The sequence below is a fragment of the Falco punctatus genome, assembly GCF_963210335.1.
Source record: "Falco punctatus genome assembly, chromosome: 1".
In the NCBI taxonomy this organism is placed as follows: Eukaryota; Metazoa; Chordata; class Aves; order Falconiformes; family Falconidae; genus Falco; species Falco punctatus.
In genome coordinates, this window is record NC_137580.1 from 61,418,995 (window position 1) to 61,442,662 (window position 23,668).

Sequence of the window (23,668 nt, forward strand, 5' to 3'; positions counted from 1 at the left end):
ACTGACCGCACCACTCATGTTTTCGTATGTGTGAGAACTGGGAGGACATCAGCTTACCTTTTGTCTGGCCCCACAGACTGAATTTCCATTACCAGTTAGAGTGTATTAGGTGCTGTTCTGGAAGCAGGTATTCAAATTTCTTTCATCCAAAAGGATGGTTCAGGATTGCTCCATGGAATGAACCAAAGCACAGTGAATGGTGAAAATGACTGGGAGAGTAGCTTTGATAATATGCATCTGAGCTAAACAAAAATGCCAATGCAAACATACTCAGGGTGACTTGACTCTGCCTGTACACGCTGCAGTCAGGTCATTACGCTGACAGTGGCATTGATGTGAATGAAACTTGTTGTACATGACTCTCTCGTTCTTTCAGATTCCATTTCAAAACTTGTTGTGGTAACAGTTTTACAACTAGCCCTGCATCAAGCGTGTCCCACTGTCCCTCTCCAAAGCTCTGAGACTGATGCAGTCACCCTGTGTTGGTGGTGACAGTCAGGGAGAAATAAAAAATTCTAGCACCATTTAATTACCTGTCTCTATCTAGCTTGGTAGTAGTTCATGAACATTGAGCTAAGTATGGAACCATGAAGTCTAAGTCAAATAAGCCTTCTACTGGACTGTTCTTGGTGTGCACATCTGCTATCGTGAAATTAAGTATCCAAAGAGAGGAAGCTCTTATCCCAGACTGACTGTGGATCTTCAGCTGATGGAACTTTGCCAAAAAGAGGGAAGTGTAAAGATAGTGCTTGAAAAAGTTGCATTTGCTGTGTAATGGAAAATATTGAATCTGCACAGCTTAAGAAGCACCAAAGAAAGAAACCTGGGTGTAAAAATTTAGGCGGGAAATCTGCTTCCTTTTGATGCCACTTGGGTAAATAGGTAACTATTGAAAAAGTAATTCTGCAGGAAGCATCCAGCCAAGCTTGGATTGCGAGGTGAAAAAACCTAATTGCTGGCCTGAATCAACTTATCTTTTTCTGAAAGATGAACTTCACACACTGTTTCCATTCTTGTTTGAAGGTGTTAGCAGCAATGGCAACACTGGAACTTCTTGTTTTGACAGTCAGGAAAATTGATTGCATGTCAGTAGGAAGGTGGATGAACCCACCACGCAATGCATGCACTTTAGGTTGTTTTACCTCTACTTTTCTTATACTACTGATTTTGCTTAGATTTAGCTCTTGGACAGGCCTTGATTCCGAGCTGGGTGTTACTGCAGTATGACTAATTGCAGAGATATTTTTTATCTTAGCATGGCTGAAAAGTTTCTTGTTTCTCTAACTAGGACTCAAAGTGCATTTATGGAAAGAATTTTGCCATGTGGCTACAATCTGTAGTAAATTCAAGTGCTTTTATAACAAAGCCTTTAATTTTGAAGGGATTTCAGTCTTTTTGATTATACATAACTGTTTGAATTTCTGGATCAAGGATAAAAAATTAAGTATTTTCTTTTTCTTTTTTTATAAAGAAATAAATGCTGACTCTTCCTTCCCCTCCTGTTCTGGAGCTAAAACAGCTTGGCAGTGGTGTTTGAACATGGTTCCAGTTCAACCAGTTTTGGAACATAGTTTGGCAGGCCAGAATGGATTAAGGACAAACTAAGTTTTAAAACCTAATTCTAAAATTGTAGCTGTAGTGAAAAAGAGTGATGCAAAACTCAAATGCAATGAATGTCTGTTCCCTTGCCTCCTTTTTTCTTCTTTCTCCAGTTAGTCAAATTGTGCTAGGCTGCTAGAAACTGCTCAGGCTTCTCATGAATCTTACAGCTCTTCTGCCTGAGCCTTAGTCAGTGGGGACAGGAAATTACATAGTTAACTAGTTCTTTGAGAAGTAGCTTGCTTTTAAATCATATTATCATTAGGTAAAATTTCACTTACCTTAAAAATTGTGTGGAGCCTATAGTACTCCAAATAACCAATCTTTTTCTTTGCTGTGTAATTTCTTGCAAAATAGTTGAATCAAACTCTGTTTCTATCTCCCTTGATACCTTCCAGTGTTGTACAAACACAGCTCCTTTCAACTGCTTTAGTTTATCTGCTGTTGACTTTAGAAATACAATTTGCAATATGAAAGGATGACTGCAGGATATTATTTTTAAAGTTTGTATAAATGGATTTGGCATCTTTTTTTCCCACAGTGAAAATGTCTAGACTTTTCTGAACCTTTGTAAAGCTGTTATCCAGACAAATTAGTTCCATGAATTTGAGCCACATCAGCCTCAAGAATTATCCAAATAAATGGGGTCACCAAGTCATTTTACACTTAGCTATATTACAAAACACTGCTCATAATCTGCAAAGCTGACAGGAAAGAAAATTGCTCATCAGCTATAGCTCAACTTTTTTTTTTTTTTTTTTAACAGGAAGATTTTAATTTCATCTGAGTGTTAAAAATATTTCCCATCAGAGTGGGAATTTTGTTGCATAATAATTTGGGCTGTCTCTGGGCATTGATAACTTTTATTAAGCATAGTTGTCATGAGGAATAATTGGTGGCTAACATTTAATGCCAAGCCTAAGAGAAAGAAGCTGTGTAATACCCATTTATATTTTTAGAGAGATGTTCAGTTCATTTGGGAGAGGGGGGAACTGTCATACTCCTAGTGATCAGTAGCTTCGCTTTGATCTTTTATACTTTTCCAGAATTCATATCGATGCCAAAAATTAACTTCTCCATATCCATGGCTTCTCGTTTTGATTGCACGCTTTCCAAATAGCTTTTTATGCAGCATGTGCTTGTTACTTGTGCTTTCTTTGTGTGCCATGTACTCAGTTTGATAAACTTTGTTCAGAGAAAACCTCTAAACACTACTCACGTTCACTTACAGTCCATCTCCTCTCTTTTATACAAGCTTCTCTAAATGTGCTTTGGTTTAGTTCCAGGCAGTTAAGATTGTGAACGTTATTTTGTTTGGTCTTTTGTCTTCTGTGGAAGACAGTGGAGAAAAAAAAAAAAAGTAGTATGAATAAATTTAGTTAAGCTAAGTTCAGGAAGAGCCAGACTCATCATTTTAACAATTTCCCAGTTGAATGATACTTTTGTGTTCTGTTTAATGTGTCTTCTTTGAAGAGAACTTGTTAGCAGAACACACTTTAATCACATGAAGTAGCTTTCTGAGGGGTTTGGTTTTTTCAGAGACTGCATTATAAAGCTTTAGGAACAAGTAGAATGAAAGGCAATATGAAATTATTTTAACTCTTGAAGGAGTCTTGGCATTGTCATCACATCACTGATCCATCCCAGTGTGTATTTTATGGTGATAGGCATGAAATGGTAGACTAGCTGTCTCTGCTTTCTCTGGTATTTTCTGCCCTTTTGGATGATTTATGTCTAGGTCATGAAAAAATTTCTAATGTCACACACATAGAGCTATCAGAGAGCAAAGTTACGTTTTTTTAAAAAAATGGGGTCTTTATTTTGAAGGAGTAGCTGTCTTTGATCTGTTTGATCTCTGGGCTCTAGCTCTACTGCATTTTTCTCCTTTCCTCATGTTTTGGATTAATAACTACCACCAGTTTCATATGAAACATTGCAGTCCAGTACTGAGCCCACTGATGTCCTTCAAGAGTAAACCTATTTTTCCTGCTCTGGTGAGTTCATTCATTAGCTGTTGCCTGCCCTTAAACATCCTTTTAGAAGAATTCCTGACTGCTGCACACTTGTCTGCAGTTTGTGGTGGGTTTTATAATTCCCATCAAAAAAGCCCTCTTTTAAATGTCAGTTTTGAAGATAACATATCAGTTCTAATGCTTGGGATATAATACATTTTTAAAATTTCTCTTTATGATTGTAGGGAATTTCATAGTGAATTACATCCAACTGTAGCCTTGTGAAGTCTTAGCCTTCCTGCTTCACCTCAGACCCAATAACCTGAAAAAATCATGTTGTTATTAATGGATGAAGCATGGACTAGTAATTGCTGCATTTTTGTCCACATTTTTTCCTCTCTTTACCGAGATGTGTATAGATAATGTTTCAGGTTGTTCAGTACCAGACGTTGAACTCTGGATGCTTTGTTTGAGAAGGCTATATAAAATTTGTGAAACTGGAGGTATTTAGGTGCTTTGCCTTATCACTTCTAGACTTCAGCAGAGAAATGCTGAAGTGCAACAGTGATTTTTCCCTCTGCTATCATCAAAGTATTTATTTGCTTTTCTTTTGATCATTAGAATTCCATAGTATTTTTTTGGAACCAAGACAAAGAATTCTTCTTATAAACTTGAAGCAATTTAAAATATTTTAAAGAACATTTTCATAGTGGAGCAATTATTGTATCTCAGTAGTTTCCTGTCTGATGAATTTCTCTACTTATATTTGTCTAGTACAGGGCTCTAGGTTAAAATAAAAACAAACAAACAAGCTAACAAACAAAATTCTTTAAAATTTCTTCTGAGGTGAGTTTTATTTTTGAAATGAATACTTAAAATTGATTATTTAAATAGAATGTGTTCTGTGGTGGCTTTTGATATTCTAATCTACTGAGGAAAATATTAAAATTTGAAAATTGCTTTACTCAAGCAAATTTTCAAATTTATTAAGATGCTTCTGGAATTGTTTAAACCTCTACTGAAACAGGTAGAACTCTCTACTGCTTTTCAAAGAACACATGTCACACCAGACCACCTTTCTCTTCTGGATTTATCATAAAATCGGCATAGTTATAGCTAAACAGGGCGGTCAATAATGATACATTCCATGACACTTTTCAGTACATGTTGAAAATCATGTATTGCAAAATTACAGTGGCATTTTGTCTGGGTCTCTTTTTACTAACAATGCATCCAGTTCACTTTTCATTTTACACAATGGACTCTGGCACCAACTGATAATGTGTCTGAAAGTTACTATTGGCATGTGATACTGTTTGCACACTACTTCTGAAAAAAGCTTACTATTTAGATGGATATGCATGATATTTCAGTGCACAAAGAACTATGTTTTCATGAGGACTATAGTTAAAGAGAAGGATATTTCCATAAAAAGATGTCCAGGCCACCCTAGTGGGTCTATAAAAAATTTTAAGATGCGGCTGTTCTTTGCATGTATTAATTTAAGAAGGCAGAAAAGAATGAACTTAGCATGTATGTGAAAAAAAAAGGCCAAGATAAAAGGGAAATACAAGAAAGTAACTGGATGTTATGGGTGTTCAAGGACAGGGAGTGTTTGATTCTGCTTTAGCCTTTTCAGCTGCTGGAAACGAGTTCTGCATAAGAAATGCACGTGTTGCTGGGTGTGTTTCTAGGAACAGGAATAAGGAAACAGTAGTCTAACAACTGTATGCCAAAGTGGCATTTTCTGATGGCCATGCAGAAAGCAATGCAGAAGTGAAAAAGGATCTTAGCCAAGGTATACTTTCTGACAAATAGATTATTAGCTAAGTTTTTAGGTTATACCTTCAATTATACCTTCATGTTTTAATAGTGCTTCTATGAGGAATGTGTAATTACTCTTTGTGCCAAATTTTTCTTGCATTATGAAAGCATATATCATTTACAAATGGTGCTAACCTATTAATCAGATTCGATAAAAATCGGTAAGTTGGTGAAATATTCCATCTAGTACTAGTAAGCGAAATGGTGACATTTCAGAATTAGAAGTAATTTCTATGGCATTTTGCCACTCAATATTTTACCCAAAAGGGGTTGTGCGTTCTAGTTACTCTCTTAAACAAGAAGGTATTAGATGTCAGAAGCTTTTTTCAAACAGGTTGGTAAAATGAGACATCTTTCCTGGCTCTAATTTCCCACAAGGTTACCCTAGTTCAAGGCATTTCAACTAGCAACCTGTTACTGCGTTTAGCCCTTGAGACAGTGAACCTCTCCTGGCCACCTTTTTATCCTGGAGCAAGTAAAGAATGGTTTGTGGCCAGATCCTGCCTCTACACAGACAGCTGGAACTCAAGTTGCTGCCATTTCCTCCAGAACTCATGAGAAAGTGAGGGAGGAGGACAGTATTATTCCAAAATTGTGATCCAGCCATAATAACAATGAAGGCTGGGCCACCCAGAAATAAGCTGTCCTTTTGCATAGTAGGCACCAAGAAGCAATCCAAGAAACACTGTCATTTGCACTCACGCACACACACAACCCCCCCACACACAGACAATATGTAGAAGGGTATCTCTTTGGTGTTAACTAGTCTAGTTATTTGCAGTGTCTGGACTTTTGGGGACCTGGCTTGTGCACTTGGGGTGTTTGTTGGGTTTTTTTTAAGCAAAAAGATTTGGCTGTATTAGGATCTAGTGTTCTATGGGATTTTTCCCACAACTTATTCACAGCATGGCTCAAGATGAGGCTAATTTTTGTATAGATTTAGAAAAAGCAGTTGATTTGGGAACAGAGTAGGGGAGAAGTATCTTGTTTCACTTATTTAAGTGGATGATAAAAACAAAGATGTGAACATGCAGTTAAGGAACAAATATGAGATAATTTGGTAACTAAATGTATTTGATGTTCTGTATTGCTAATGTTCAATACATACCAGTTAGAGGAGGATGTCTGAGGAAATTCATCATCACCTATGTGACACGCCCTTGACCTTCTCAGTCAGAAGTTGGTCATGCATTTGGGATCACTGGAGGCAGCAAGGGAAGAAAGTGACTGAGGGGAGGAGGTGGTATAAAATGTTTATTGAGATGTTCTGTGTTCACTGAAGATAGAATAAAAAGTTACAAATTTATGGGGCTTTCTGTTGCCACAACAGAGTGAAATTGGAAAACTGGATTTCACTCAGTCTTCATGTGGGGGAAGTGGTGGGCTGGCCCAACCACTTTCCAGATGCTGTGTGATCCAAATTATCCTGAAAACACATCTACAAGTGTAAAGTATTTTGCACTGCAGAGCACTACAACTATTTTACTGCAAGCAACACTTACATGGTTTGTTCCTCTGTGCCATTTGGTAGCCAGTGGAGTAGCTTCATAGGTACAATAAATGCAATTTAATGTTCAGATGACTCTTGATTGTTATGGGCCTACTGGAAAAACTGGAACTGCTAAGGTGCTAGCTTTTCCAGTACCCTCCAGGTAATTTATATTGAAGATAAAGTTTCACGTAAAGAACCATCAGGCTTTCTGACTGGAAGTACAATACATACGTGGTGCACGCACACAAGTTGGGCTTTGTCATTTATTATTTTCAGAATAATCACTTTATGAACCTATGCTTGTGCTTTCTTACATGTTTTTTTATGCTCTGTTGAAATGACTCTCCTGCTATTGCTAAGCCTGTTCTGGATTTATACAAAGAGAAGATCTGGTTTCTTCAGGCAGACTTGCCAATGTTTCAAGCTTTATGCATTAAGTCAGCGCTGCATAGATCTGTGAAGCAGCAGCCTTCATCATGGTTATGCAACTGTCATGCATAGCTGTGATCTGATTAAGATACAAAATTATACTTCTTTCCTAAGGGAAGTTCACAGAGGGTTTTCTGCTTATCTTCAGAAGATGCTGAGCAGGGCTTTGCTGTCTGCAGTGCTCTCTTATGCGGCAGAATGGAGCACTTCAGCCTGTGCTAGTGTATGCTCTCTGGAAGGCTGCAGCACGTGGTTAGGCTAACATAGGGTCACATCCCGTAGCTGTTGGTCGGCCACTGGGAAATTGGTGATCAAGATCCCAGTGTGACTAGCAAGGTCAGTGTTTGATTGTGCTGTATTTTGAAGTCTTGGTCATGTTTTAACTGTGAGATGTTATGCATTCAAGATGTTTATTGACTTGCTTAAAAAAACCTGAGAAATTTGAAAATGTTTTCAGAAAATTACCTAGTTGAAGGTTATAATTTTCTTCAAGCTCTGTTCCTGATGCATTAAATGTAGTGGTTCTTTTTAAAGCCAAGAATGAGAAGGGAACTCTGGCATTTGTTGCCTCAGTTATAAATAATGTTGGGTGTTGGGATTTATATGATCTTGACAGGGACAGCTTATATTCAGAATGTCTGGCCAGAGTGTCTACATTTAATGTCAAAAGGTAATGCTTTGTAAAAGGGTTGCTATAGCGACTTTGCAGTGACATTATTTTGGGGATTTCATGTTTGGGTGCAGAAAGTACACCCAAGGAATGTGCGGTGGGCTTACCGCCACTAACTTCAGAACACAGGATGCCGTTTAACGCTTCTGGGAGTAAGCCTTGCCAGATTGGAGCTTATTTATATTGTGTCAACTGACTATTCCTGTTTATGTTGTTTTGTATTGTTCTGATATATAAGCCTAAAATAAACCACAGCAGTGCACTTAGCGCACTGGTTCTGCCTCGGGTGAGTGATGTCTGCCAGCAGTGTTGGGCTCATCACAGTTCCATTTTCACACAAAATAGAAGCAAAATACTTCTCTGATTTAATATTTGAAGTCCAGTACATATCCAGCAGTGGATCCTACTTTAAATACTTCACCATTATTTCAGAGCAATATTTGGTTGCAAAGATGTTTCAAAACCTTTCTTTCCACCTTTGACTTAAGGTAAATGAAATATTGAATATAAACGATATGTGAATATAATTCTTGGATTTCTGTAATCAAGAGAAAGCAAACTTGGCTTTTAAAAACTGTTATAATTGGCAGATAATTAATATGTACCTCATTTTAGATGTTCCATTCTGAGAAGGTTGTGACATCTCGATTAGGTGACCTGGGGTTTTTTTGGTTTTTTTTTTGGTTTTTTTTGTTTTTTTTGTAATCCCTTTAAGATTGCATCTTTTCCGTGTGCCATACAAAGTCATATAGAAACAAGAAAGATATGTAATAGGAATTCCTTCCCTTCCCGCCATGCTTTGTGATACTTGTAAGCGAAGCTATTTCCAGTATCATCCATGATTTCTTTTAGTCTTAAATTAGATATAGCCATCCTTTCTCTCTTCTCCACTACCTGTGCTTCCTTCCTTGGCCCCCATAGAAAAATGGGGAAAAGTCCACTTTTTCATATACAATTGAGTTATTTTGAAAACTTTTCAATAAATTGATACAGAAAAATAACTGTACTTTTTTTTAATCAAAAAGACTCACTGGAGCCCATTAGCTTATGGTGCACTGGTCAAATGGGCCAAGAGGTGCTGTGCCGATGGGACTGGGCAGCCTCAGTGGAGCAGGAATCCCTGAAGCTGATACCACTTCTGCCATCAAACCAGCTGTCTGAGGCTGGGAAGGGAGGAGACAAATGAGGTGAATCATTTTTTCTTTGCTTGATTTCCACTCTTACACCATGAAATTAGGCTACTTTTTGGGCTGTTGAGCTGTTCTCTTTGTGGCTCCGCTGTGGAAGTGCACAGCAGCACACAGCCAAAGCCATTCAGAAAATATGTAGATGTTATAGAAATTTTAGAAGCCACCTCAGGAGTTTAGGCATGTGAAAGTGTATGATTTCTACTTTAAAATCAGTGGCTATGTCCCTCTTAGAGAATCACCAGCTTTTATGCAAATCAATACAATTATCAGCAGGAAAAGGGTTGAGATTTAATTTTGATCCTGAAGTTATTGCTTGTATCTTTCTATTAGCAGAGAAAAAAATAGTTCAGGACTGTATTTTGTAAGCTTCTCTACTAATTTGTCAGGGGTTTAGTTTTTTTATTTTGTCTGGTTTTGAAGAGGACAGAATAGATGGAATTGATCTGTGTTAGCTTGTTAAGAGGCTTTTGCTTATGTCTTACACAAGAGGCTGTCACGGAAACTTAGTAACCATGGGGTGAAAGGTAAGCCCTGTTACTGATTAAAAACAGATTAAAAAAGAGTAGATAAAAACAGCTACCTTCATATCATTTTTGCAGGTCTTTTCCAGCATAGAAAATGATTGTTAATGATATACCTCAGGAATGAAGTAGAAACAAAGTTAATAGAAATTTTCTGGACAAAATTGTTTTTTATAGGAAGACTGAATGTTCATTACAGATGGTAACTGGAAAAATCTCCCTTTTTTGATACAAGAAAAAAATAATGCTTTTAGCCATTCCAATTGAAAGATTTTTAAAGAAAAGCAAACCTAATAAAAACTGTCAAAAACTCCTCACAAACATTCCTGCAACAAGAAAAAAATCAAAGTAAACTGAGAAAAGAGATTATTTGGCGGGAGGAAAGAAAGAGTAAGTTGAAAGATGACTGTCTTATACTGTAGAAGGTCTGGGAAATAAATTTTCAGTTGATTAATTCAGGTAATGAAGAAAGTGATAGCTAGAACAAGGCAACCTTAAAAAAATATAAAGGAAACACATTCAAAACAACAAAGTACTACTTTTATAAATAATGATATAACTTAATAATAAATAACTTGGAGCACCATTATTTGGGTAAAAAGCTTGTGAAGTTGGGGGGGGGTGTTAAGTTTTGAGATTTAAGTACTATTTTTAGATGTCAGCTGATTTACTTACGCTAGGGTAATTACTATGAAATGTGCCTAATTACCTACCTAAGTTGCCATTAGAAGAAAAGACACGTGGTCAGTAGTATGTTACCACACATTTGTCTCAAACACGGACTGTCATTGGAAATTGAATACTTTTTTTTTTTTTTTTTTAAAGTTTGCTTCAGTTTGAGATGTGAGTTCCACCAGCCTTATGGAAAAGCAGAATAAGATGTTATCCAATAGCTTACATCTCAAAAAATGCACAAGGTCTTAATACTTTGTTTTCTGGTAGATCCTTCTCCTTGCCCTTGTTGAAAGACTGTAACTTTGTGCCTCTGATGAAGAAGTGTGCTCACGCCTTGACTAGCCTGTGGTTCCTTCCTCATGCTTCCTCCCAAGCCACAGGATGGACCTGTGTCTGATGTTCCTTTCCCAGGTTTCTGGGGAGATCCACGACCATTTCAGCCTTGGCAAGACATGGCATTGCATTTTATTTTCAGTTACAGATCAAGTCTTGGTTTTAATTTCTATTTTCTTGGCTCTTCTTTGTATATATTATAAACGTTTCCATCTGAATTTCCTATTTATATTTATCCTGTATTCAAGGTGTGGATTTGGGCCAAAAAAGTATGTTTGGAATAGTGTTGTGGTTGTTTTTTTTCTACAGAGTATAGCTTTAGCTACTTTCCTTCTCCAAGACTTCTCCAAAATTCTGATTTTAGACTTGGGGGACTGTGACTCAGCACTACAAATATTTTCTTTAGACCCTTGGGGATATTTGAAATTCAACAAATGATAGCTAGTAGCTGCTTGGGACATGCTTAACATCAGGTTAAATGACTCATTCCTGGGTCAAAATAACTAGTAGGAATCTGTGCCAGTGTAGCCCTTCTTCTTGTTATATATGAAACGTAAGTTTGTAGATTTATTCTGCCTGTATTAGTCTAAGAGTATATGATTATTTTTAATAGGATTTATTACATTTATCTTACAGAAGGTCAGGGTTTGAGGTGTTTTTGTAAGTACAAAGTGAAGGAGATTTATTAAAGTTGAGGGAATTATAAGTGATGATTTTATTTTAATCTGCAGAACAATCTGGAGGAGCTAGATTCAGTAATCTGCCTAAACCATGAAAAGCCATCTTAAATGAATATATTTATATTTTAAGAAATAGGAAGCCCTTTAAAAAGTATTGAATTGTTATTTATTCTCTTCAGAAATGACCCTGTCATAACGTTATAGAGATAGCCTACATTACTGATGATCTTTATTAAGATTCCTTTTCTCTCCTACATGTTAATGATCATCTTGTATGGTTTAGCACATAAATTGCGCTAGTTTTAATTTTTTGTGGTAATCTGAATTTTTATTCTCAGAACCACTGAAATGCTAATTATTTATCTTGACATAGGAAAGATTCTTGCTGGCACTTGATGAATCCTTTTATGAATACTAGTACGTCTTCTCAAAACGCATCAGAGCTGCACAAACTGCATAAACCATATTTTGTTTTTTTTTCTTGTGGATGTCAAAAGGTATGTTTGTTACAGTCAGCTGCAAAGTCCTGATTTCCAAGGCAAAGCATCACATGCTATACAGAGTGCCATCGAGGAACTGGAACGGCTCACTAAGGCCCCAGTCCTGCAAGCACTTTTGTTCATGTTTAACTTCTGTGTGGTATAAGTAATTGTATGAGCAAGCACGTGGATATGCTTTTGCAAAGTTAGCACCTCTAGTTATGTAAAACTCCACAGCTTTTTGGTCCATTGCTGCAAGGCTGTATCTGTGAGACAAGTCAGATTCAACAGCTGAGCACCTTTTTAATCAGTTTGTCATATGGGCTTCTGCAGTACTTTATTTCAGTCTGTGCAAAAGTTTCACAAATTAATGGAGTTTTGTTGGGTTTTTTTTTAATTTAAAATTTCCTGAGCATGAATTTCCACATAACTCTATGAAGATATGTTCCTAATCTTTTCACACTGAGAGAAAGTCTTAGACAAAGTCTTATTTTCCTTTCACAGGAAAATAAAATCAAAGAGTTTTCTCTTTCAGTTCATTCCCTCTAATGTGGCCAGCTGTTTCATGGCAAGAAGAGAATTTCTGATCCACTTTATGGAAAGATTGTGCTGCAAAAGTCCTTGGGACAAGTTGGAGAACTGTTGGATGAGGCACTTCAGATTAATCCAAACATGATATAGTTGCTAAGGAGCAGAAAAGAAGTCTCTAAAGCCAGAACTTAAGCCGTAAAGTCATGTTGTTGGTGAAAACACAGTTGAATTTGTAGCTGGAAACAACCTGGGAGCCAAAGTGGACTACACAAAGTGGATGTACGACAGCTCTTTTCTGGAGAGAAGTCGTTTGTCCGGGAGAGAAACTGGGTATGCTGTTGCAGGTGGCTGCCTCCAGGCAGCACTCAGTGTGCTCAGTCTGGTCTACAGTGCCTCAGATCTGGCGTCCTTCACTGGTACCCTACCAGACCCCGTACCTTCATGAACACCTCTCTGACGCTGCTGTTTCACACATCCTGTGGCACACAAATACACCTTTCAGCTAGATCTACGCAAGCGCCGCTCCGCTGGGTGGCAACATGGTCGTCTTCTAGTTTCCAGTATGCATGACTGAAAGCACACGCAAAATCTGAGTCCCACAGGACCTCTGAGCCAAACACTACATAGTGGGGATGTACTGATCTACCCCATGGTGCTCTCGATGTAGGCGGAACAGATGCAGGCTATTTTCTTTCAGCAGCCAGTGTACTCCCTGCCTCTTGGCTGGGAGCCAGGGATGGTTCTGGGTTTGAATGCCTTTAGCAGCGAGCGTAGCTGCTGGGTGCTCCTTAGGAACTCAAACGAACCGCAGCAGCAATGCTTCTAGCTGTCTTTGTAATGATCCGTAAATTTACTCCTGTTACCAGGGTTGAATTGTTACCACAGCCAGGTGATAGCTCTGAAGGAATGAGAAAGTGCAGTTGTGAGTGACTTTCCAACCCTGTGGATGTCAGTAGAGTTTCTATTGTTAATTTAAAGAATGAGGAAGACATTTTGAACTGATTTATACAGCTTCTGAAGGATTTGAACTTTCAGTGTCTGTAGCAAATCTGTACCACAAGGTCAAGAATAAAAATGAAGAGAGGCAGAAAGCAAACAGGGATCCAGGTAATGCTGAATTTTACTTTCTATAATCTTGTTTCTGGCATTTCCCATAAAAGGAAGATCCACTTGTGAAGAGGTAATCCCAGAGAGGCTGGTGCCTCAGTTAGAAATGGTACCAAAGAAAGTTTTGGGAGATGCTGCAGTTACATGGATGAATAAATAACTGCTCATTTTCCAGTTTTCAGTGAGATGTACTGGAAGTGGATTTTTGCAAACTCTAGAAATCTTACAGTACATTCACTGGATTGGTAGTTAAATATGGTGATTGCGGTGTATATTACGGCACTTGCGGACAAATTAGAGTAATAATTTGCATGGTTACATTTCTGTTTGGGGACTAAATCTATGTAAGATGTAGTGATGGTGCTCTACTGTGAAATAAGAGTGGTGGGTTTTTTTTCTTCTTAATTGTACTGTGAATAAATTGAAAGAGTGAGAGAGATGCAGTGGGTACTGAAAAAAGATCCACAAAAAAAAGGTTAAACCCCTAAAATATTCATTGTGGGAAAGTGTGAACAATTCTTGTGGCATTGGTGTTGTGTATTGTTGGGAGAGGAAGGGTTAGTCCGTTCTGTCATTACTGTCTACTTCTTTCTGTTTCCTAATTCAAAGTCCTTATTTTGAATCAAATCCTGACCCCATTGATATAATTTGGAATTTTGCTGTTGGCTTCAGTTTGACCAGGTTTGTGTATTTAATACCAAGAACTGTTTGACTTGCTCTGTGAATATGACATGTCCTGGACGGCTCTGTGTTAATTCTTCACAGTGGAACAGGTTTTGAAACAATGCTTGTATATAAAATGTCCATAAAATATTTTACAGGCTTTTTATAGATGTTATAGGAAGAACTATGATTACAGGGAAATAATATGTTTACAGGAATGCAAATTTGAAATTAAGCTACTGTCTTAAGCTTGTTCTAGCTTCTTGGAAATGCAGAATTCCAATTCCGCTGTTCAAATTTGGGCCCATGCCCCTGTTACAACCATAGCTTTATGGTCTACATAGTTTTCAGTTCTATGGCCACATTTAGAAAGTAGTTGACAGTAGTTGTCAAGGTTTGCTTTTTTTTTTTTTGTTTGGTTTTAGGGGTTGGTTGATATTGGTTTGTTAGTTTTGGTTTGTTTGGTTTTTTTGCTTGAAAGTGCTGAATGGTCTCTTATTAATAATAAAGCCACCTGGGAATTATTTACATATTATTTACATGATTTACAGTAGCTCCAGCTCCAGGAGTGACATTAATTCATAGATCAGCCCAGTACAGTGCAACATTATTAACCTGGCAGGAGTCTACCAGAAAGCATTAAAGCAGAACACCAAAGCCAAGCCAGCCTCATGCTCAGCTGTTCTGTAGGGGGGTATCCTGCCCTGATACTGTGGGGAAGGGAGGGATGCCTGAGAAAAGCTAACTTTTAGAAGTCAAGTGGAAACGGAGTCTCTATATTCAGCAGATTATGAGGCAGTGACAGCTTCTACTTTTTTTTTTAAAGTGGAAGGGATGTTTTCCATGATTAAGCAATAAATCACCTAATTTATGCATTAACGATTCCTGGTGGATCTACATGATTGGAAATGATTCAGAACTGGTCTTGAGGATGTTAACTAAAATCCACATGAGTAATTCTCAAATCATTCATGGACTTGCTAGAGAGTGATCGTTTGGGAAAAAAATGCCTGGATATTGTCATGGTTGAGAGTGATGCTCCTTAAAAGTTATTTCCATGTATCTCCACACAAGAAACCTAACCTGTTTAGCAGCTTGCACCGGGTATTAACTGTGAAAGAGATAAAGTTTGTATTTAACAAGGATGAGGTCAGCATGAGGGGAAGAATGGGTATTGTTATCATGAGTTTTCAACAAATTACCTTTTCTCCTCACCTTTTTGCACTTTTAAGACAAGAATAGCCTTGGATAACGTAAGAAATGACATCTGGACTACTGGTCTTGAAATATGTCCCACCCCTGTGGAGCACACTCTTCTTGGAGGCATTTCTCCTTGGATCTGGGAGAGATGAGGAAACGTATTTGTCCCTTGCATGTGCTTGCAGGAAGCGGGACTTTTCGTAAGGGAAAGAAGAGGGGCCTTCTGTGCTCCTGGAGTGCTGGCAGACTCTACACTCAGGGGAAAGTAAAAGCTGAAAGCGAGTTGCAAGGAACTGCCACACTATGTATGTTTTTCTCTGTTTTCTCAGGAAATACTTTTTTAATGAAGAGAAGCATAAGGCTTTTCTCTGCAAGGCTCATATTTTCAGTGTCCTCTGAACAAAAAGAGATACTGAAACACAAGTGTTTTAAAGGGAAACAACATGCCATGAGTAATGTTGACTGGAAATGCTACTACGTGTTTGGGGTGGGGTTGCCTGCCATTGGAAGTAATAAAAATACAGCTGTATATTATCCATTGGAGTTTGGTTTATTCTGGAAGCTAATTTTTAAGAAACTAAGGGTTATTTATTGGTTGTGTCACATAAATATTTGGACTGTTCTAATTCCAGTCTTCGGCATTTTTACATTTCAAGCCATGTAAAGGAGAACAATATACATGGGACATCTACACTTATTCAACAGAACGGGCTCTAACCGGACTCTGTAAATAAACTGTCTTCTGTGCTGCATATTCTTCTAAACTTTACACAGCAAAACCAGTTTTCATGCTGGGCTGTTGCATTCAGGTCTCAAAGCATGGTGAAGTATCCTTCAATATGCTTCAGAGCCTGTTTATTTTTCACAAGGGCAATGGGGAGACTTTGCTTTTGCAGTATGATGTTCACGTTTTTGCTTTTCCTTCAGGATGTGTAAAAAAAGACCCTGAGGACTGTGTGGTGGCTACCTCACCAGAGCGTACATTTTGTGTGCAAGCACGTAGGTGTGTTTAAATGTAGAAAATGGCATTCCAGTTGGATTTTGTGTCATGAAGACAGTGAATATGATTTTTCTGAACACCAGCAACACTTTCTCTCTCTCTCCCTCCCTGCCTTAGCTGGGCAAATAGCTGTCCGGCTCGCAGCCCTCCAATCACCCGGGCTGCTGAGCCTCCACCCCTCAGCACCAACAGCTCTCACACCACCTACAGCTGGCTTTAAAAGTAAATATTTTAATAAAATCACTTTCAGTCATTACTCTTCCATTTAAGACGGCAGGAGTTCGGGACTGGGTAAGAGAAGCAGAAGGTGGCCCAGCAGAAGTTGCTCTGAATCAGGTTTGTAATGAAGTTTAGTGCTGAAAGAAGTAACCTGAAAGCAACATAGCTTATCATAGGAAACTTTGCCTTAACATACGTGCTTTCTGAGTAGCAAGAGCTGTGGTATGCAGTTTTACATTTAGTTTACATTACATCACTATTGTGTCTCTGCTAAAGTGCAAATTACAGTTCTAATATATAGAAGATGCAATTTATGTTTTGCTTCTCAGTCTGACTGAAAGGTGTTTCTGCTTTTGATTGGTAAAGCTTTCTTTTTCTGTTTTATACCTATTAGACTTGTGCTACAGGTGCTGCTTTCCAATTTTAGGGATTTAAGTACTATTTATGTACACTAATTATTCCAAGGCATTAGAAGTTTTGTGAAAACCTTGAGCACAACATCAACTTCTAGAACACTTGCAGCAAAATCATGTAGTCTGTGCATGTGTGTACACACACAAATCATAGACTATGTCTTGGTTTGCTTCATCTCTGAATTATTTTACTTTCATATATTATTGCATTAGATCTAATCAGTGCAATACTGCAATTTTGAATAAGGCTAAATGTACTTAAGAGCAAACAAAAATTTTCTCATTAATTTTACAAATGGAAAATATAAAATATAAATTTTTACATTTTTTTTCAGGAAGATGAGGCTGAAGGAAGACTCTAAAAATCTTTATCTAACCAGTATATATTTATATTTTCCCATTTTCAATATGTTACAAACTTACTGGAGTATTTTCTCCCTAATTAATGTGCTTTTTAAAATGTTAAACTAGTGCACCTAAAATTTATTGTATATTATAGTATATACTATTAGCTCAACAAAATAGTTTGTAAGTATGATACCTTTAAGTTACTTTTGCTTCAGGAATCTTTAAACATACACCCCAGTAACATTATTAAAACTTTCAGAGGTTTTATATTGCTTTGTAGCAGTTGCTTTCCATGAAAGATTTTAATGTTTTTTATTAGAGCTTTTAACAAAAAATGTTGTAGGAAAAGTTGAATGGCAACTGCAGCAAAACTTTGGGTTTTCTCACTTGTAGCTTGGGTTTGATGTGTACTAACTTAAACCATTTATTACACATAATTAAATTAAAATGTTATTATCATAGAAGAGCATGATGATACAGAATATAAGTTACTTTTTTGCTCCAGTACCTACCTATTGTTTGCATTTTGTTTTGGAGTAGGAGGCTGTTAGGTTATTTTTACATAGAAAATACTTTGCAAAAATGGTAGATTTTACATGACTCTGAAGAAGTCAAAGGAAATTTAAAGATGAATACAAACTTTGCAGATGGAAACTTTGTGTTTGCAGTTACAAGTTTTTTGATGTAAAACTTTTCCTGCTAGAAGAGGGCTAACAACAGACGACCATTAAATATTCCTGATCATCCGTCTGAATGGTATGAATTACAAGGCTGAATTCATCTTCTTGGGTTAGGATTCAGATGTGTAGTGGTCAAGCAGTAAATTATCGGCTTTACAACTGGTGAGGAAAGACTGACCTTAAAGAAGGGTCTCTCAGCAGCTACTGTAGAGAAAAAAACACCCAAGACCATAAAAAACAAAAGGCATTGCAGAAGAATCTGTGCTTATTCAGGAACTCTGACAAATACCATGACTGTCCATTAGACATGAGGAAGCTTTTGGGGTGGTTTTTTTCCCCATGTTAGATAGATTTATCCAATTCCTTTTCTGTCTAAATTAAGTCCTCCTGTCCCACCTGTCTTCATTGCGTGCGACTGTAGGGGTAAAACTGTAAACTGCAATGTGGACGGCAATGCAATTCTTTCTAGGGATGTGTTCAAGGAAGATATGGGCTGAACATTGCACCCTTTTTAAGAGTGTGTGGTTGCAGTCCGTGTAAGCTTATCTAGGACAATGCTGCCACCAAAAGGTACGTACACCCAGCTGTTGCCTTTTTTGCTTCTGTAAGTTAGTATTTGAGCGTGAGACGTGCTCAGCCAGTGTTGTGATAAGCTGTCCTTGTGAGCCAGCACAGGTCAGCACGGAGGCAGAGCCCAGGCTGTGCTCTTGCAGTGGGTAATGCATTAAAGGATCTCTTACAAGGGATGCCTCAGGAAAAGGTTACACCTGTCACTGATTTCTGAAGACACTCTGTCACCACTTACCTATGTCATTTGGTCCTGTGTGGTGGCCAAATGTCATCATAAGGTCATCAGTTCTTCCTGCTGCGCCTTCTTACCGAGTATGAAGTGATCAGTACTGGAGTCTTCAGAGCCAAATCTGAAAGGGGGCCGTGTCTGAGGTACAACACTGCACTTTGCACACAACAACAAAAGTTTTGAAGCAGTGTTCGGACATTGTTTATTGTGCAGAGTAAGTACAGGGAGCAGTGTCTGTTGTTCTGGATTGCAGTGGTCATCATAAAAGGATGTGTGTTCATCAAGTATGTTAGGATGGATATACCTAACAAAGTATGTCTCTCATACGTATAAGATTTTTTTCCTACAGACACAAAGTTTGTATCTTGAACTTTGTCTTTGGTTGTGCTCCAGTTTTTAAACGGTAAAGGTGAAAGGGTGAGTTTGAGTCAGAACAGGTGTTCTGTTGACTAAGAACAAGTCTTATGGGCTTGTGGCTAGCAAGTGCCAGCCTCCTGTCCTATCCACGGGAATCAGAGAAAGCAGAACCCCCCTCCCATTTTGTCACAAGGATTCCTTCTCAGAAAACAACATAATATCACCCACCTGACCACTGCAATAGGAGACCTCACAACCTTCAGGACTTCTTGTCCCAAAGTGCAAAGGAGCAGAGGAATCCAAGATGCCATTTGAAGAACAAAAGTCTTGGAAACTGTGTAGTGTTCTGAGAACAATGTCTGCCAGAGTTATTTTTCATGAAAAGTTAATGAAATACCAAATGAACTACCATTTGGGAGGTGAGGGAAATAATTCCTTTAGAAGATACCATGGTTTTGCAACGTTGAAATTGCTAAGGTGAAGGGCATGGAGTCACAAGAGCGTTGTCCCCTGTCACCATGGGCTATAGCCTAATGAGTATACTAATACAGCATCCTAAGTGATTGCTACAGCTTCAGAAGTGTCATTATGGAAACATAATGGAACAGTGGCCTTGGGAATACTTGTCAAAGTACAGCCCAGGATAGACAAACCTGGCTTTGGGGGACTGAGTGCCTCAGCCTCTGGCCCAAAGGAAGGCTGCTCTTACTGAAGAGTTCAGGAGCTATAGCAGGGCATTTTGCCTGAACAGTTCAGTGTTGGTTCCCCTCAGAAGAGCTTATGGATCTCTTCTGTCTGCTGACACGCACATCATCTCAGTTCTGAAGCTGGTGTGTGAAATCTCCTTTAGTGGATGAAGTCTATGCACCATAGGCAGATACTTACCTCTGGGAGTCCGCTGCATGGACAGCCTAATTGCAGCAGAGCTTTGGAAACTTGCCTGTCTTGCCTTCTTCCACTGGGTCCTGGGTCAGCTGTCACCTTTCTCATGGGCACGAAGCATCAATGCCCAGAGCTATTCAATTCCATTCACTATCCTTTATTATCTTCTCTTTCCTTAAAAGGGAATGGAGAGCTTTTTTTTTTTAAGAATGCTCTTTGAAGACAGAAACGGCCTGTCTGAGTGTACTTGGGGAGCTATTCTAGGAATAAGGAGAAAATGTTTCTACACAGAAATCTCTTTTTCATACCCAAGGGGATTTTTTGAAAGCAACCTCAGTATCAGAATGTCAGTTCTCTTGCTTCTGATTCTTTGTTCTAGGATGAAACACTGTTAAGTGAGCTATCCATCTTGATACAGTCATTGCTGTTAGTGGATTGAACTGTTGTGTGTATAAATGCCCTTTACTGGTCTAGGAAACAGATAGGAGGGAACCTACCTACAGAATATCTTCATCTAAATGAAAAAGATTCTCAGTTCCAAGGAGGGTTCCACTTAACAAATCATGAGCAGAGTATAGATATTTATGGTATGAGTTGCAAAGACAAACATCAGTTTGGGGAGATGGCAGATGGTATTGCTTAATTTTTAACAAACTCTTAGTCGTCGACAATACAATTAAAAAAAATACATAAAGATGGACAGAACTTGTACATTAATGCTGCCTCTTTGAGATGTTATGTTCTGCAGTATGCCCATGTACTGTCTCCCAAGCAAATGCTTTGGACCCTCAGGTATCATTTTTTTGAGTTGGGAAGCAGGCTTACTGCTGTTCCTCCCAGCAGGCACCTGTATCCCAGGCCAGGGAAGTGCTGCCCACCTGCTGGCCTCTAGGACCTAGCTGGTCACAAAATCTGAACTGGTGTGCAAGAGCTGATCACACCCCACACTGCAACGTGCACTCGGAATATTGAAGAACGGCAGCTGGCAGGGGATGAACGGTTATCCCGTCAGGGTTTTTTAGATGATTCTCAGAGAGAGTTGTGTGAGCTCTGTTGTAAAGATAATTAGTTCTGGGAAACTCAATTGGTGTGAGAGGGAGTAGAAACAATACTTTAATCTGCTTTCAAGCAGTTTTTACTGAAGCAAATTCTAAAAGCAAAAGCCACGTATTTGAAAGCGAAAGAAGATTGCACTGGCTCTGTCAGAATGTTATATTTTAAAGCTTTTGCTGTTTATAGCCTTAGTGTTGGAGTTTTAGATCTCAAAAATCCTTATTTATGTTGGTGTCGATCCTTATCTTAAAAGTCTTTATGATACATGAGATAATAGGCACCTGTTCTGTTTTTGTTTTAGAAATGGTTAAGAAGTGGCCATTAGGAGATAAATAGAAATAATTTCCTCTTTTTTTGCAGCAGTGTAATGAACCTAAAGATAATAGATATCTTTCCCTAAATCCTAAAATTAGGAATACTGAATCCCTATTTTTTTTCCTGGGGAAAAAGCACATGCCAGCTTATTTAATGTCACAGAAGAGTGTAAATACATTAATTAGTAGGTGTGATCAAAGTTCTTTATGCAAATACATTTTTTCATTGTTTTTCACCAGTGGCTATGCTACCTTTTATGTACTGTAATTGTTTTGTTTATTTTAGAGCTCTACATCCACCATGTTGCCCTGTGGACCAGCTTTGTCCTTTGTTCGGTGTCTGGTGCGGAAGAAGAATGTCAGTGGTGAAAGTCTTGAGGACTCCAAATTGTGCCGATGCTTATCAACAGTGGACCTTATAGCCTTGGGAGTAGGAAGTACCCTTGGTGCTGGTGTTTATGTCCTTGCTGGAGAAGTAGCCAAATCCGATTCTGGACCTAGCATCGTTGTTTCTTTTCTCATTGCTGCGCTGGCATCTGTGATGGCAGGTCTCTGCTACGCTGAGTTTGGTGCTCGTGTTCCCAAGACTGGCTCTGCGTACTTGTATACTTATGTAACTGTTGGCGAACTGTGGGCTTTTATCACGGGTTGGAATCTCATTTTATCGTATGTTATAGGTAAGCTTATGAACAAACACAGTCCTAAGGGTTTCTGGGATATATCTTGGATATAAGATACAGATTTGCATCTGTCTGTCTCTATACTTAGCTACTGTTGTTTTTTACTCCTGCCAAGACGAAAGAACCAAAGTAATGTGATTAGGTTATTTCCTCTTGTGCATCATCATTGCAAACAGTTTTTTTGCAAGGCAGTTTTGTAAACAGTGTATCTTCAGCAGCATGAAGTGCATACCTTGTATGAAAACTGTATCAGACAGTTCAGTGATGATGCACAAGAATAAATAGAATTTCATTGCTGTCTATGGTCAGCAAGAATAATTTCAGTAAAATCAATAAGCACTTTTTCTTCTGAATTTACACAGCAAGGACATTTACAGGGACCCCATCACTATGGTATTTCACTTCAAGAAAGTCATGATGTTGAAGTACTAACTTGTTGCTATAGCCTCATGTTAATTCATTAATGTCCTGTCAGGTAATCCCCATAAAATATAAAGTTGGCCAGATCTGAATAAAATCAATGCTTATATGGCAGATATTCAAATAACTATTTCAGTGCTTTAGCAGTGACAACATTTTTCGATTCAAAAATGTTTTTTTCCAGAGGTACATGTTCCAAGCATCCATTATTGCCTATAAGCATGCCTAAGTGTATATGTATACCTAACTACAGGACTGTTGCCCAGATCACTACGAAATCAATACACCCGAGTATCATACTGAAGTCTATTTCATGATAGGAGAGCTGTAAAAATAAGGTTGTATTTAGCCATGGCCATGTGCACTCTTCACCAGAAGAGAGTATTAGTATTAAATAATAACTCCAGCCATATACATCTTGCCAGTGATTTTTTGCTTTACTTCCAGGTGGACAAACTTTCCTTCATGTGCTTTCTTAAACTGCTTCCTTTACATTGCTTTATATTCTTTAACATATGCATACGATAACTTTAGAAGTGTCTTCCAGAATGACAGCAGACATAAATTATCAAGAAATAATGTCTGCAATATTTTGGGAATAAATGAGGTACAAATTTTTATATTTAGTTGTAGAATACAACTACCATTTAACTATATAGAAAAATTATAAGACATTAAAATTCGTCAGCAAAACAAAATCACTGTTTTAACACAAGTTCTGTTTTTTAAATGCAAGTTACAACATGCTTAATTTTATCTCTTTTTCAGTGGAAGTAACTGTATCCCCCTGTACATATGCAACCCCCTAACCATGCATGTATTTTATGAAGGTACATCAAGTGTAGCAAGAGCCTGGAGTGGCACCTTTGATGAACTTCTTGGAAAACAGATTGGTCATTTCTTCAGAAGCTACTTCAAAATTAATTACTCTGGGCTAGCAGAGTATCCTGACTTCTTTGCTGTATTCCTGATATTACTTCTATCAGGTGAGACAATATATGGCTTCATATATGCTGGTCGTGATGTTTTACAGACAAAAATGTTAAATTGTAGTTTGTGTTTTACCAGAAATACCTTAATAATGTTTAAGAAGTTCAAATGTGCATTTGTATATTGACACAATGACTCTGGGAATTAAATGTGTATAATCAAATTTTC

The 23,668-nt window shown here is 38.1% G+C and overlaps 1 protein-coding gene across 3 annotated transcripts in view; it reads left to right on the forward strand.

Annotated features, from left to right (window-relative positions):
* The window catches only part of SLC7A2 (solute carrier family 7 member 2), a 60,261-nt gene that overhangs the window by 16,716 nt on the left and 19,877 nt on the right, over window positions 1-23,668 (forward strand). For all 3 annotated transcript variants that reach the window (XM_080389949.1, XM_080389947.1, XM_080389948.1), the window contains exons 2-3: window positions 21,697-22,087; window positions 23,341-23,496. In XM_080389949.1, the coding sequence (XP_080246075.1) occupies window positions 21,712-22,087; window positions 23,341-23,496 (532 nt within the window). In that variant the 5' untranslated portion in view covers window positions 21,697-21,711. The remainder of the gene's footprint in view (window positions 1-21,696; window positions 22,088-23,340; window positions 23,497-23,668) is intronic.